General features: G+C 37.4%; 1 protein-coding gene across 1 annotated transcript in view; it reads left to right on the top strand.

The window, feature by feature from the left end:
• MOV10L1 (Mov10 like RNA helicase 1) overlaps positions 1 to 15570 on the top strand; it is a 32125-nt gene extending 16555 nt beyond the window's left edge. Inside the window, exons 14-27 of the mRNA XM_021298394.2 lie at positions 509 to 567; positions 1084 to 1199; positions 2391 to 2487; positions 3584 to 3762; positions 4272 to 4418; positions 5073 to 5194; positions 5988 to 6087; positions 6528 to 6692; positions 8087 to 8260; positions 9030 to 9179; positions 10710 to 10817; positions 13304 to 13438; positions 14206 to 14297; positions 14786 to 15570. Of these exons, the coding sequence (XP_021154069.2) occupies positions 509 to 567; positions 1084 to 1199; positions 2391 to 2487; positions 3584 to 3762; positions 4272 to 4418; positions 5073 to 5194; positions 5988 to 6087; positions 6528 to 6692; positions 8087 to 8260; positions 9030 to 9179; positions 10710 to 10817; positions 13304 to 13438; positions 14206 to 14297; positions 14786 to 14795 (1654 nt within the window). The 3' untranslated portion in view covers positions 14796 to 15570. The remainder of the gene's footprint in view (positions 1 to 508; positions 568 to 1083; positions 1200 to 2390; positions 2488 to 3583; positions 3763 to 4271; positions 4419 to 5072; positions 5195 to 5987; positions 6088 to 6527; positions 6693 to 8086; positions 8261 to 9029; positions 9180 to 10709; positions 10818 to 13303; positions 13439 to 14205; positions 14298 to 14785) is intronic.
• The last annotated feature ends 153 nt before the right edge of the window (positions 15571 to 15723 follow it).

Genomic DNA, 15723 nt, shown 5'->3' with positions numbered 1-15723 from the left:
CAAAGAATTCTTATCTTAAGACTCTATAATTAATTACACCAATGCCAGACAATGAAATGGTAGGGGGTGAGGTGGGGTGTTTGTTTTGGGGTTGTTTTGTTTTTTCTTTAAGAAAAAAATACCAATATGGCTACAAGACTATGTGTAAAAAAAAAAAAAAAATTGTTAACCACCACTTTTTTTACTTTTCTTCATGGGATGTTATTATCTGTATGTAGTTGTTTAATCTCTGTGAAATCAGCTTTGCAGGGAACTTCCCTGAGAGACTATTTAAGTCTGGAACACAGGGCCATCTTTATCTCACTGAAGAGATAGCAAAGCTGTTGATGGGCAGTTCTGAAGCATATTCCTCAATAGATGCTTCTTGAAAAGAAAATGTGGTTTTATATAAAAACTCCTAATTTTATATGCTTTGGTGCATAATAAATACTGAGTACCTTGCAGGTGTATGCTGTTGCAGCTTAAGGATATGTAAGCTTTAATCTACAAATTTGTATTCTGGTAACAGGACTACTAGCAGGCGATGCCACTTGGCAATTGAGCAAGCTGTCTACCTGGGTGACAAAGGTACACTTCAGTTGACTGAAACTATCTAGAGGAGTTTGTTTGTGGGCAGTCTTGTGGTTTATGTTTCTTTCACATCAGGGCATACTGAGAGGGGAGTGCTTTGTAGTTTGTTCTTGGAGTTCTCTGTATTAAAAAAAACTACTCTGAATCTAGTGTAGGTATCATTAGAATCATTTCATCTGTTGGTGATCACAGGGGAGAGGAGTGTAAACAAACTTCTGTGAACTGTTTGAGCTAATAAAAGCTGTAGATATCATACTGTTAAAATAATAGCAACTGAAATGGCAATGTTTTGTTACCTCAGCATTTAGTAAGATGTACTGGGGTTTTTTTTTATGGTTTAGTAGAATGATCCATATGAACTTCATACAGATCTTGACCACTCTTACATTAGTTCTAATAAACCAGTTTAGGCAACTAAGAAAGCTGATGTATCAGCAGTAATGTAGTCACTGAAACATGCGAAGTGTTTGTGTAGCTTTCAAATTTCTCTTTCTTTCTCCTCTGAATTGGAAGTGTTATTTCCAGAAAGACTTGTCTTAAAATCACCACAAGCTATCAAGACCCAGAATACTACTGAGTATTGTGTTGTTGAAGATGGCCTTGAACAATGTTCCCAGCAGGAAAGCAAGGTATTTCTGTGTATGTTCCTTAAAATGCTGGATGCCATTCAGATTGGTAACAGATACCTACTCTGCAGCTATTGATAGAAAGGATTTGCATAATGGAGTATCAAAGAATCCAAGTTGTATTGTGCTGCTTTCTGATGACAGAAGCTTTTCTTTACTGCCTAGAGACAGGGCATTTTATGGTAACAGATATTATTAAGTTAACATTATCATCTGAAATTGAAAGTGCTTATAAAAAAACTGTATGATTATAACTGGAATTGTTAGATTTGCCTTAGACTAGTTTTGTAGCTACTGTTGAGTAAATACTTAAGTCCCATTACTGTGGCAGGGAATAATCGTCCTGTTCTGAGTATATTTTACCCATGTTTCTTAACTGCTAGTTAAATTATATATAGAAAATGTAGGTATCTGTCTTAGAAAGGGGTTCAGAAGGTTACCTCCTGCCCATAGACCCAGAGCCATGCTGAGGAGAGCAGCTGCACAGCTAGTTACTGTTCTGCAAGGTGCCTACTTCTACTTGGGCCTTTCCTTTTTTAACTAAAAGGATGGTGGAGATCATGGCCTGGACCCCCATGCTTACTGCATAGATGTATGATCCCACTCTGATCTGTTCAAGATGTCAGTAGAGCCCACTTGGGTGGGCAGCAAAGGGGAGTATTCAGAAGGACTAGATGAGCCTTGCCGTCTTACCATGAAATCATGGCATTGGGGAAGCTGCAGACATCTCTGCATGATACCTCTGTCCTGTACATGCTCATCACTAATGCTCATCACTTAGCAATTCTGATCTTAACCGAGCAAAGGAATCTGGTCCAGAACCACCACATTCCCTATGAGCAGTTTTCTCTCATGCTGCAATCTGAAAAATATCTTGTCTTGCTTACTAGTATGGAACATGAACATCAGCTTTTGTGGAAGGAAGCAAGTTACTCAGCTATGGCTTCAAAATCATCACCTAAACCTGCAAAGTGTTTGTGAAATAGATGTTTAATGTTAAGCCAAACTTGTAGAAATCTTAAATTTAAGGTGGAAATTCCTAGCACCTTCTACTACTCTTTGTCTTCACAGTAGATATTAAATGGGATAATGCTATTTAATAGGAAAATTAAAGCCTAGCAACTTCAAAAGTGTTAGTGAAGATAGCTATCTGTCATATTAAGGTTATAAATGCATTTACCTTGCTGTTTTCAGGTCAAAAAAATGCAGAACAAACAGTCAAAATGTGTGGCATCAAGGGAAATGAATAAAAGCAATGCGATGACAGCACCTGCGCAAACAAGCCAACTTGGTATACTTTAATACTTTACATTTGAGACAGTTCAGCATTGTGATCCCTTCAGTACACCAGGGCTAAGGTACCTTTTAGGTGTCCTCGTGCTCTGTCTTTTAAAGACAAATTGTAGAACAGTACTAGCAGGAAGTTTATTTGGGGTCTTTCTGTGGATTACTTAAACATCTCTCATTCATATTATGGAATCATAGAACGGTTTGTGTTGGAAGGGACCTTAGATATCATCTAGTTCCAACCTGCTTGCCTTGGGCAGGGACACCTTCCACTAGATCAGGTTGCCCAAAGCCCCATCCGACCTTGTCTTGAACACTTCCAGGGAGGGGACAGCAAACAATTAGTGTTATATTTTGTGCTCACTATATTGTCATTTCCCAGTTGTTTACTGGAAAATTTTTGCTCATGTTCAAAGTTTGACTTGTTACTGGGATGCTATGTCTCATCCTTGGGATAGGTACTTTGCCAAAGATGCTGAAACTTTAGAAAAGTTTTCAGAAAGCCCAGATCATTCCTATATTGTTCTAGAAGGTGCAGCTTTAAATATGTGTCCTTAATTGCCAAAGAAGCTGATTTTATCACTTTGTAGCAATAGGATGCCTAAAGAAATATAGAATGGAATACCTAGAATGCACTTCTGTCTAAGGGTTGATAAGATTCTGCTGTGGAAAGCTAAAGCTACACTAGTTCAGACAGGACTGAGAAAAAAAGTCAGTAATTGTGATTTACTACTATTCATGTAGTACTGGTATTATCCCTGAAGTACCATTTACTGAAAGTTACTGACATTTTGCTATTCTAGGACAAAAGTTAACTTGATGCTAAAATCACTGAACAAGAGGTTTTAAAAATTGTTGGGTTATGTAATCATAGTCCTTTTCTGGCCTTCAATTTGATCAAAGATCTGATACACTTCTGAAATATGGCTTATTTTCTACGTGCTATTCTGTGAAATCAGAATTTTTGAGAAATTCATTAGTTGTTACCACATAAGGAAAATGAAAGCTTTTTGAAGCATATTGTGAATTGAAATTGCTTTAATCTACATATGTTAAAAATATTTATATGGAGTTTTAATACATGCTTATCTTCGTTATAGTTGGTGAATCTGTGACACTTAAACAGAATGCTGGTGAATTTTTCAATCCTATGCTGAATGAGCAGCAGAAACTGGCAGTGAGGAGGATACTGAGTGGTGAATGTCGTCCAACACCTTATGTTCTCTTTGGACCACCAGGAACTGGAAAAACAGTAACAGTAATTGAAGCTATTTTACAGGTAATGGTGGATGACAAATCAGTCATCTCTAATCTTTTCACTGTTGGAACACTTACAGTAATTCTGCAGGTACCATTTTTTTTTCCACAAGGAGATCTCAAAACAGTCTTTTTAACATCATTTTCTGTAGCTTCGTGAAAGAGGAAAAATCTTGATATGAATTTAAGAGAACTCTTGAATGGCTTATTTTCAAGTCTCCTTGTCTTTGTCTTTAAAGCTTTAGTGAACAATATCTAACTTCTGATTCCAGTAGTGCATAATACATTCACAAAGCCCAGGTATACATTAATATGGTAACCATTAATTAGTTCTGCTGTTGGTACACTCTGTTTGGGAACACTTAGTCATGACTGTCAAGACTTGATGTTCTTGAACTGCAAAAGGGTGGATGAATATAATGTATGCAAAACTCACTTGGATTCTGTATTTAGTGCAATAAAATGGGCACATTTGTGCTATTGCTTCTTCTCTAAATAACTTTTTTTTAATGTCCATCTTCTTTAATGTAGATACATTATACTCTACCAGATAGTCGAATTTTAGTTTGTGCGCCATCAAATGCCGCAACAGATCTGATTTGCCTGCGACTGCATCAAAGCAATCTGTTAAAACCAGGAGCTATGGTCAGAGTTAATGCTAGCTGCAGGTCAGAAGAGGTAAATATTATAGACATCTGTCAGTTAATATTTCCACTTTAATACTTTGATATTAAAATACTGCTTTAATGTAACTGTCAGTGGTGGTTAGGCTTGTTTAAGATCCAAAGTACAAACACATTAGCTTTTCCAGAAGATTAACTGGAAAACGTTGGTCATGGTCCTTAGTTGAATTGTATGACTGTAGAATCTTAACCTTCTTCCTGCAATGCTTAACTCCACAAGCAGCCTGTACCTATCAGTGTGGTTCTTAATGTGGTAAGATGTTTTGGATTACAAAGCAATCCTAAAATCTGTTACTGAAGTCAAGCCTTTGTCTCCAAAAAAAGACTACTTACACAGAAAAGTAAGCAAGTAGGTGTGTCACCTTTATACAGTACACACACGTATATTTTTATACTTACATATGCATGTACATGAAATATCCATGTGTTCAGTTTTGATACTTAAAATAAAGAAAGCACAGATGTCTTGCATATGTACTGCTTTGTTTGGGAAAATTAATGATGAATTCATTTTGGTGTGTGAATGGGTCTAAATCAAAGTGTTTTGCTCAGCTTCTAAAATAGTTTTCATTAGGCTTTTTTATTCAAATTAAAACGTTTTGTTCTAAAGGAGCATTTTGTTTGACAAAATACCTTTTTGTTCCTGCAGCAAATTGATGACATGGTGAAACCTTACTGCAAAGATGGTGAAGATATTTCGAAAGCATTGTGGTTCAGGATAATAATTACCACATGCAGCAGTGCAGGAATGTTTTATCAAGCAGAAATGCGGTAAAGTACTATAGAGAGGAATATCACTGAGCTGGATGCTACAAAAGCCAGAGGTTTTTAGATACCCTCTGTACTATAACTTGAGCTGTTTTAATACAGTCCATTGCATGTGCCTCTATTTTGAAGTCGTCTTCCTAGCAAACTACTTGGTTTTAGTAATCTTTCAGCAGAGGCTTTTTCCATAGTAAATTTCAGAGTTTTCTTGAGTAAAGTTAAACTTTGGGCATAACTTCTCCTCCACTACTAGCAGGAGCCTTGGAAGTTATGTCACTGACAATCATTTGGGCTCAAAATGACAGTCAAACTAAAAACTATATTGTATTTGGATTTTATCAAGTCACCTTTACTCACTGTAAGTAACCACCATGTCAAGTGCTGTTAAAGATTCATCTGATTTTGATTTTAACTTTGTAAAAAGACATTGAGTTGTTTGGTAGAAACAAGTCCTGGGGATTTTCTTTGCTACACCAAGTGTGTGGTTCTAATTAAATACCTGAAGAAAATAAAGAACAGAGAAAGCTTTTCAAAGTGTCTTAACCTTGGTATAAACAATGTTTTCATTAAGATAACCAGTGGCTGTGTATATTGGAGTATATAAGCAAAATCTAAGATGACAAAGCTACTGGATTGTTTTGTCTATATTCTGTGTTGGAAATAGCCATCTTGGCTCTGTGTGGAGTTGCTTGGCACACTTGACAAGGAAGTTAATGGAACTGCTCAGGTCAACCACAGGGTGGCAGAATGAACTAATCTGACAATAGCCCTGTTTTGGGTTCATGTCATTTAATTCAAGGCTTGGACACTTCACTCATGTGATTCTGGATGAGGCAGGACAAGCAAGTGAACCAGAGAGCCTGATTCCTATTGGGTTGATTTCAGAAGCTAATGGACAGGTAATTCTCTTAGCATCATTTACTGAAAGGAGAAAAGTTTTTACTGTTCTTACTTTTGTAAATGATGTAGAATGCAAGCAGCCATTTCCTGCTAACAAGCATGGAATTCTGAGTACTTGTAGTAAACCTTACTCACGCACAATATCCATTTCCCACACTTAAACACTGGTTTTACATCTAAATCAAGTTTACGTGGGTAGGACAGGATTCAGTATGTGGAAGATGTTAAAATAAAAATATGCTTTCTTAGTTTAAGACAACAAATATACTCTGTCCTGGGCTTAACCCTTCTTTACAAGCAGAATAGATGTTTGGAGAAAATGGGAATATTTGATATAAACTGACCTTTGAATTCTGAGGTGTGTGTATGACATTATTGAAACGACATTTTTTAAATAACTGTTTTAATACAATATGGATTTTTTTCATTGTGTATACAGATAGTTCTTGTCGGAGATCCAAAGCAGTTAGGGCCAGTAATAAAATCTAAAATTGCGCAGAGTTTTGGATTAAATGTCTCCTTGCTGGAAAGACTGACATTAAGAGAGTTATATCTGAGAGATGAGGATGCTTTTGGTGCCTGTGGAGCATATAATCCTTTATTGGTGAGTAAAACTAAAATTGCAACTATTTTTTCATCTAAATCAAAAAAGGAGAAACTCTGGTTCCTGCTGTTTCCTTAGCACCATTTTGCTCCCTGATGCTTAGTGATAAGTCCAGTTTGAGCATTAGTTCTTTAGGAAAGCTTGATTATTCTGAGTATATACTCCAAATAGCAAGGATGCTGAGCCCTCCAACATTTTTTAACACACTTCTTTGAAGAGGTTCTCTGTTCTTAAGGAAGCATAAGTTAAATATGGTGCACAAAGCAGCCTTCTAAATAATGGCTTAAAATTACCTTTCTTTTCCTTTGTCCATGCTTGCTTCATAACTTCATAACTCAATTTTCCACAAATTAACAAGTCCAACTTCTACTTTTAACATTAAAAACCAGCCTTCTCTTTAAACATAAAGATTAAATTTGCAAACTTCATGTTTCAGGAATGGGAAAAAAAAAACTATCACCTCTTCTGCTGAAGGACGGTTTCCCAGGGTTCCTGTATGGTGAAACACCTCAAGTCTGTGTGTTTGGTGGCAGATGTTTCAGCTGCTTTAAATTAATGGCTGAATCTGAAATACAGGGCTAAAGTTAAACTTAAGATGCCTTCCCATTCTCGTGGTAATATATTTTGAAGAATTAAACCGAGAGCAAAAGATAACTAGTTGACCCATCTATGCAGAGGAGAGGGGAAATCTGGTAGTGGACTGAAGGGGCAGAGCAGGGATGTTTGGCCCTAGGCTTTAGGCTGAGTTCAGCCTACTGAAAAACCCATCAAGCTTCCTTGTAAAATCTGTTGTGGCAAACTTACATTGTCGTGTTCCTTATGCAATGCTTAAAGAGAATTGGCATAATGAGAGAATAGCACATGTGAGGGCTTTAAGGGCACCATTGGGCTTGAATAACTTGTTGGTTTTTTTACAGGACATATAGGTTTTTTGACCTGTGTATTACTGACTGGACTGCTTCCTTAAGGCCATTCTTTCATTTGAAGACATGCATTTCTTGTTTGTAAGGCCAGTTTGTATCACCTGTTCTCATGTTCCTGTTCTGCCTGTCAAGACTTCCTCAGAAATACAGATTACATCCATAGAAACATCATTAAAAGAGTCTGACTCTCAAAAACAATGCATGTGCCTGGAAAATGACCAATTAATCTCATGTACATTCAGTTCATTTTTTTTCACCTTTGGAGGGAAGAGAGATGTTCTTTAAACTGCTTTTATTATTTTCTTATAGAAGATCACACCTGCAGTTTTTTGCCTTGAATACAGCTTTTCGGCAGCTCTATCAAAGCTAAATGCTAAAGAATGGTGAAGTAGTATTTGCTTGGGAGTTGTGTACCGTGAAGTCTACATAATTGTCTGTTTCAGTTCTGGATTTTGGTTTTTGTCTTTGCAGATCACAAAACTTGTGAAGAACTACAGGTCCCATTCGGCATTGCTTGCCTTGCCATCTAAATTGTTTTATCATAAGGAGCTAGAAGTCTGTGCAGACACTTCAGTAGTAACTTCTTTGTTGCATTGGGGGAAATTGCCCAGGAAGGGTTTTCCATTAATTTTTCATGGAATAAGGGTAGGTAAAATGTTCATGTAGTGAAAGTATAAATAAGGAGGCCTAATAGATATTTGATGTTGTAGATGAGTTTTCTTTAGACTGAAATCTAGAAAGGATATGAAAAATAATAAACTTTCTTTTGCAAGTCATGTGAGTGCCTGACTATCTGGTTTTAGCAACAACTACTGAAGTGAAACGTTTGCTAAGAACTTGAGCAGCTGCCTGCTAAGTGTGTTGTGGAGACTTCTTGATACAAATGTAAATTCATGGCAGATTGACCAAGGTGGAGCTACACCCAGCTGCCTTTTGATTGCCTTTGATGAGAGTTTGCTACATTAGAATGAATACAAGCTTCTAAAACTAGAGAATTTTTAAGGCTTAGGTAGGCAGGGGAAAAAATAGTACTTTGGAAAATTTTTCTTTATTCTTCCAGTAAGTTAATAAAATGTGATAATATACACTGCTTGGAGATGCTTGAACTCTACGTTGCACAAAGCAAGATACTAGCTCACTAACACATGTTATTGTGAGTTGAAATTTAACTTCTTTGCACACTAAAAGTGCTGTTGTTGTGTAAATTCTTCAGCTTAAAAAAAAAGTAATTAAAAATATACAAAATGCTAGGTAATATTTTTTCATTGGGAAGGGTATATAGTGAAGAAAAAAATCGTACATAGCATTACATCAGTCTTTTTTTGCATTTAGGATGTATAAGAAAAATCTGTTAATAAATACATAGTTGCTTCTACACCTGCTCTTCATTCTCTTTTCCTTTCCCCTAATACAGGGCAATGAAACACGTGAAGGTCATAGCCCTTCATGGTTTAATCCAACTGAAGCAGTTCAAGTAATGCAGTACTGTTGCCACCTTGCTAAAAATGAAAACACTGCAGTGTCAGTGACTGATATTGGAGTGATTACGCCATATCATAAACAGGTATAACTAATGTCCAAGAACTTCAAAGCTGCTGTATTTCATCTTGTGATTTTTACACTGTGGCTGTGGTTTGTGAAACCAGAGAGGTATATCTCAAAACTTCACTGTGATATTACGCAGTGTATCATCAATCATTAATGATGTTTCCATTGATACCTAAACCTAGAGAAAGACAAAAGTAATGACACTCTAATTTTTTTTTAGTTTTAAAAATTAAATTATTAAGGAGACATCTGCTTGCAGATTTAAAGGCAGAAGCAGATTTTTCAGTAGTTGGGAGTGAAGAGTGCAAGTTGAGAGTTTATTATCCAAGAGCTGGAACAGCAATCTGATTCTGTCACTTTCTTTGCACTGAGGAGTGGAACAAAAGGGAAACGTGAAGTAGGTTGTGTGTCACCTTGTTAAGGCTTTGAGGATACTAGAGGAATTGGGACTTCCTGCCTGTCCTGTAGTCAGACTTGAAGCTTGTGCTGGTATTTAAACCTGTAGAGAATGTCGAATGTCAACTTCAAATGCTGTGGTTTATTTTTAAAGCTATTTTTATTTAAGCCTGTTAAGTCTGCTTTCATTATAAACAGACTAAATCTCCTTTCAGTTCCAGAGGATGCTCTGGACAGTGTGTATGTTGTTCTTCTGCATGTTTCCATCGCTGTATTCGTGGCCTTGTATGCCTGGGTTGGGGGAAACACTGTGAGGTGTGTGGAAAAGACTGACCCCTTTTGAAGAAATGTCACTTGCAAATTTGAGTTCTGCCTTTAGAGATCCTACTGCTCAGGTGCGTGCACCTGCCTACGCTTACAGTTACTATTTGTTTCAGATATTTACATGTAGTATGGGTGTGAATGAACCTCTTATACTCCCTGAAACACTTCACATCATTTAATAGTAATCCCTGCTTCAAGAAAGTCACCTTGCATTGCAGGGAGGCTGATTAAAAAGTAGTCATTGTAATAATCAGCTTCAGCAGGAATGATTTCTTGGTAAGCTTCTTGGAGCACTGCAGGTACAGTCTCCAGGCAGCTCTTGGCAGATGATAATGTACTGGTCCCAAACGTACCACCATTCCAGTGTGCAAGACTCCTTGTTCTTTCCCTTTCAGGGAGGGTAATTTAGGTCACATCTCACCTTTTGTCTTTCGCTCTGCATGGTGCAGCTGGCAGGCAAAGGTGGAGTCTCTGCACAGTCTTCTTGAGGGGCTGGGGGAGCTGGTTGCCCAACCACATCTGTGGTAAGCATGGGGCTGGGGATGATGCACGTTGGAAGGAGAGGGTTTATGGATCTTAGTTGTCCTTCTCATTAAAATCTCATTATTAAAAATCTGATTATTTCTGCTTAAAGAATGGGAATGAGTACTTCACCTTCTAAGTTATATAATAAATATGATACCTCTCAGGATAAACTGCTGTTTAATTTTAAAACCTTAGTTGTGGATGATGACCCAGCTTGATGTAGGCATTTGGTGTGATATCTCTGAAGTAATTTGTTCTCAAATGTAAAAATAAAATCCTTCAAAAACCTTTTTTTTGGTAGGTGGAAAAAATTAGATTTCTTCTGAGAAGCATTGATTTGGCAGACATTAAAGTTGGCACAGTAGAAGAGTTTCAAGGGCAGGAGTACCTGGTTATCATCTTATCAACAGTATGTATATTTGTTGTGGTCCTGTGGAGAGATTTTGGTATGTGTCTAATTCTGTTTCCTTTTTAAAAGCCCTATATCAAAAATAAGAAACAAAAATTTAGAAGCTATATTTTTTGTCCATTTGTCAGAGTATTTGAAAGCAGAGGTTATTTTTAAGTGTGTGGAAACAGTATGGGATCTGATTTTTGAGGTAAACCTCAAACCTTCGTAGATTCTAGTGCTAAATTTGTTTTAGTTTCATACAGATAATGTACCTTTCACTTGACTGTGCATAGAGAGGATGGAAACTGGATGCATTATAAATATTGGAGAGACAACTGTGTAAATCACAGTATTAAAAAGTAATTCCTATTTGGCTTATAAAAGCTGATGTAGATTTTCATATGCTTTTTCACCTTCAGTTTGAGAATTGTCACTTAATGATATACAGCTGACAGGTTTCCAGACACCAGTGGTGATGTGCCTAGAAGCTGAATACCTTTTACTACAATTTATTTTGCATTGGTAGGAGAGCATTAGACAGTCTTTCATGATCATCTCGATGGTGCATTTTGTGTTGTGCTGGTTGTATCATAGGTATGTTGGCGAAGCTCTTATCTAGGTGCTAGATTTTTGAACCTGGGGCTTGTGTGGATTTGTGTTGAGCTCTTCTCTTGAGGAAGGGGGAAAGAGAGGATGGTGTCACGGAGTACTGGGAGGGAGTTGCTGTTATTTGACAGCTGGCTGCCCTTGGATCTTACCTGCTTTTGTAAACTTGATGACCAATATGCTTCAGCAGATGTCTGTTTTTCTGAAAGATCTTAGTCTGATCCATAGCAGTTGAGACATCATGCTTCACAAGTCTCTGAGGCTGAACTGAAGTTCTGTGCAAGTATATACCAGTTCCCACTCTCTAAATGCTAGATCTTACTCCAGTGTATGCACATACCCCTGATACTTCAATTCACACGAAGGCACCATAACGGGAAAGACTACAGCAGATTCTTTGTCCTACCTTTCTGTCCTTTTGTGTTCTCAGGTGTGTAAGGTTGTTGGCTGGGGCTCTTGACAGGAGACTTCGTGCTTTTAAGGAGAAATCAGTACGGAGTTGAGAAGTGTAAGCAGCAGCTGAGAAGTCAGCTGATGGCTACTGAGGCTTTTCACAGATGGCTTCTTGCTACCGGAATGTGATACCAATCCTGTATTTTCTGCCACATATGCAGTGTTGTAGGCACACTGAACTCCTGGTTGGGGTAAAAATCTGCTGGATCAGTGGAAGAGACAGTTGGGAAAACTTTAGGGAAAGGCTAACTTAATACTTTGAATATCAGCAAGTGATGCCAGCTAAGTGTACGTGACTAATTGAGGTTTTAGACTTTCTTTTGGTGAGCACTACAGGCCCTATATAGCTCTATTTCTACAGTGTGGAATTCTGTTCAGAATACAGAAGAAAGTCTGCATATGCTTGCTCTTTGTCCAAATGGTAATGCAGTTTTGGTGTGATAAGTGTCTAAGTAAAAGATTTAAGTGTTTGGAACATGATGTTCCTGAGGTTTTTGTGACCTGAGATCTCTCAGGGCTGTTCAAGAACATACAGTATATATAGAGCCTGTGTAAGTCTGAGTAATGGTTTATAAGGAAAACTGATCAAAGGAGGAAGTATAGACCAGGAATGTGTAGCTGATATGACCAGTACTGAACTACTTTTAGCCAGAGTACATAGGATTTCCAGGAGAGAAGAGTATAAAACAGCTTTGCGAACAACCAAAGCAATGGAAATCAGGGTGAATGTAGGGGTAGAGGAACAGCTGATTTGGGGGCATTCTTTTGTGGCTTGGAAGAGGAGTTTGTAGGATTTTTCTTGTGTGTTTTTTTCCTGAGAGCAGTGGTACTATGCTTACTTTTTGTTCTCCATCTTAGCATAGTTTTTAGAGCCAGTGTTGTTATCACTCTTAAAGTAGTTCTAGGTATGTACTATGTTCCTATTTATTTTATCAAAGATGGGTTCAAATATAGATGAAATGGAGGTAAAATTTAATGATCATCAGTTACAGCACACTAGTTGCTCTGTTTTTCTAAGCCAAGTCAAAACACACTGAGACTACTGAAGAAGGCTTGCAGAAAGACACTCTGCATTATCATTCAGCTGTAGGGGTTAGAATAGCAGCAGCTCTGGCATTTTTTCTACTGAAAAGATAAAATCACCGGGGTTTAGGTAGCAGTTTTGGTGTCTTGTGTTTCAAATCACAGTGGATAGTCCTGATGCTAAAACAGAACTAGTACACCATTCTCTTGATGTTGAAGTTGCATTGGCAGCCTCTTGAAGAACAGACCTTCTGTGGGAAAGCCAATAGCGGAAAATAGCTAGCTGGCTGAAATTTGGATTATGAAGCCAATTTGCGCATTGCTGACACTGAGCTGTGGATTGCTGCAATAAGCAAGTGTTATAAGTTGCTAAGTTGCTTTCTCATTATTCTGTTTCTAAAACTATCCAAAATTAATTTTAGGTGCGATCTCATGGAAGCTTCTTTAGTGACAAATATTGCTTGGGCTTTCTCTGCAACCCCAAGAGATTTAATGTAGCAATTACTAGAGCAAAGGCTTTGCTGATTGTTGTGGGAAATCCTCACATCCTTGTGAAAGTAAGTTTTGATTTTGTCTTTGAATTGCATGTGGTATTTGTCACAGTAAATGAATGATTTGGGGGGTTAATCTGATGTGAGAGAACATCAGATTATGTTAAGAATTGATATGCTGTCCACAGTCTGCATTTGGGAATATCTCAACTCCATAGGTTCCTATAGAGTGCCTTTCAGGCACCTACACTGTAGATTTCCAAGCACAATGGAAATTGTAAAACTGCTCTGTGTATGGGATCCTACCTCCTTTTTCTGTCTAGAAATGGTCAGGATCTCAATGCTGAAGTTCTCCAGCAGCCTGCAAGTCCATAAAGCATGTTCTGAATAACCTTGTGCAATCAGATTATTCACAAAACATAGTTGCTTCACTTCTTAAATGGAGGGTGGTAAAGTTATTGTTTCAATTAATATAACAGCCTACCAGGGAGTCTGTCTCCTTTTGAACCCATGCATGGTCCTTCCATAGAAGAAAGGTGAGCTTTGCTTAATATCTAAGATGTGATATCTGGCTCTGGATAAGAAAGCAAGCAATATTCCAGAAACTGTCTGAATATAGAGTTTAGTCTCTTGACACATCCGTACAACAAATTAACTTAGAGCAGCTATAGGTATCTTCCTCCCATGTTACACCATGCTTGTATCATTTGCAGAGTCCTGTTTCTGGAAAAGGTCCTGTTAAATCTCCTATATCCATATGCCATGTTAATTTGTTGGAAAACTCACTTCACAGAGCAGCATGATTTACATTTAACATTGATCTTCTGTTGTAGGATCCCTGCTTTTGTGCACTGTTAGAATACAGTTTAACAAATGGAGTTTATGTAGGTTGTGACCTGCCTTTGGAGCTGGAACACCTGCAGGAGTGAGTGTCTGGTCTTTAACCTTGCTAGATACAGATCAGTTTACGATATTTTAAAGCTGGTATCACTTGAAGGATGGATAAATACAACGTGTGCTATGATATTAGGATGTGATTTTTGCATTCTTAAGTACTGTAAACATAACAACATGTAATGTAACTGTATTTTCTCCAAACCCCATAAGAAGAGTCTGAACATTAAATATTGAATAAGAGCTGTTGTTGACTTGGGTATTTTATGTATCCCCAAATGATGCATTATGTATTTGATGACCACAATGATTTGGAGGTGAAGGGTGGGGGGAGCACAGAGGAAGTGTTTAAGGTGACTTCACTGTAGTTAAAGAAATTTGCTTGATTGATTTTAAACATCTCTTCTAGTAACATGTAATATATTGTTAAATGGGAATTATCTACTAGATAAAACTTTTAATCAACTTTGTTCATGGAAAGATAAGCAAACTTTTAATCTTGTTTCCTTTAATTGACAGGTGTGACTAGTTTACCACTGTTCAAGATGCATTCAGTCCTCATCTCTTTTGAAACTTAAGAATACTTAAGTGAAATTCAGCCCTGAGCAAACCAGCACCTTTTGTCCTCAGGGGAAGGCACATGTTCTGCAATGGCTGAATGTTTCTCCAAACAAGATTTTTAATGCTACTTTTTTTAAAGAAGTTAAAGTTGAAATTTAATGCTCTAAAATAGAAGTGGCAACTTTTCTGTTTAAAATGTATGTGACTTTATGCCTTTGCGTAGAACAGTATGCCTGAGTCTGTAACAGTGTGCCTGAATCCTCCAAGCTTCAGAGGAAGAATACTGATAAACTCTTACGTTAGCTTTCCTTTGTTCTGTTAATTTGTTTCAGCTTCGTAGTTTTCTCAGACTTTTGTAGGACAAAAGGCCTCTTAAAACTGGACCATCCCAAGAACACTTGTCTTGTAATCTTGTTATAGGAGTGTTACAATAATATATCCATGATGTGAACTGGAATGACACACAAATATTTGCACTTCACTGATGTTGGGTATCTTAAGCCAAGCATGTTTAAAAACCCTACTTCTAGTTTTTAAGGCCTTTGTATATACAGCTGAGATCACACAGGATTTTTGTTGTTTTCCACTGCAGGCTGTTGGCTGTGGTGTGTGTCAGACCTGTGCCTTAAATGGTGGGTTAAAAGGAAAGAATTAAACCCATGTTTTGTGTTTCTACAAATATACTGTAGAATAAATTATCGTGTTTTATTTGACAAAATAAAAAATAACTGATGGGTTAGCAGTATTTCTGCTGTTGGCTTCATTGGGCACTGTTCTGTCCTTTTGAACAGAATTTTTCTTTCTCTTGTTGTCTTCTTCTTGGTGATAGTCTTGCCATGTAATACTTTAGGAATAATTGGACTAATAGCCACTGTGTTTAGGAATGGCCAGTACAA

Source organism: Columba livia, chromosome 1, assembly GCF_036013475.1.
Source record: "Columba livia isolate bColLiv1 breed racing homer chromosome 1, bColLiv1.pat.W.v2, whole genome shotgun sequence".
NCBI lineage: Eukaryota > Metazoa > Chordata > Aves > Columbiformes > Columbidae > Columba > Columba livia.
The sequence above is the reverse complement of the archived record's forward strand: the minus strand, read 5'-3'. Positions and strand labels throughout refer to the sequence as shown.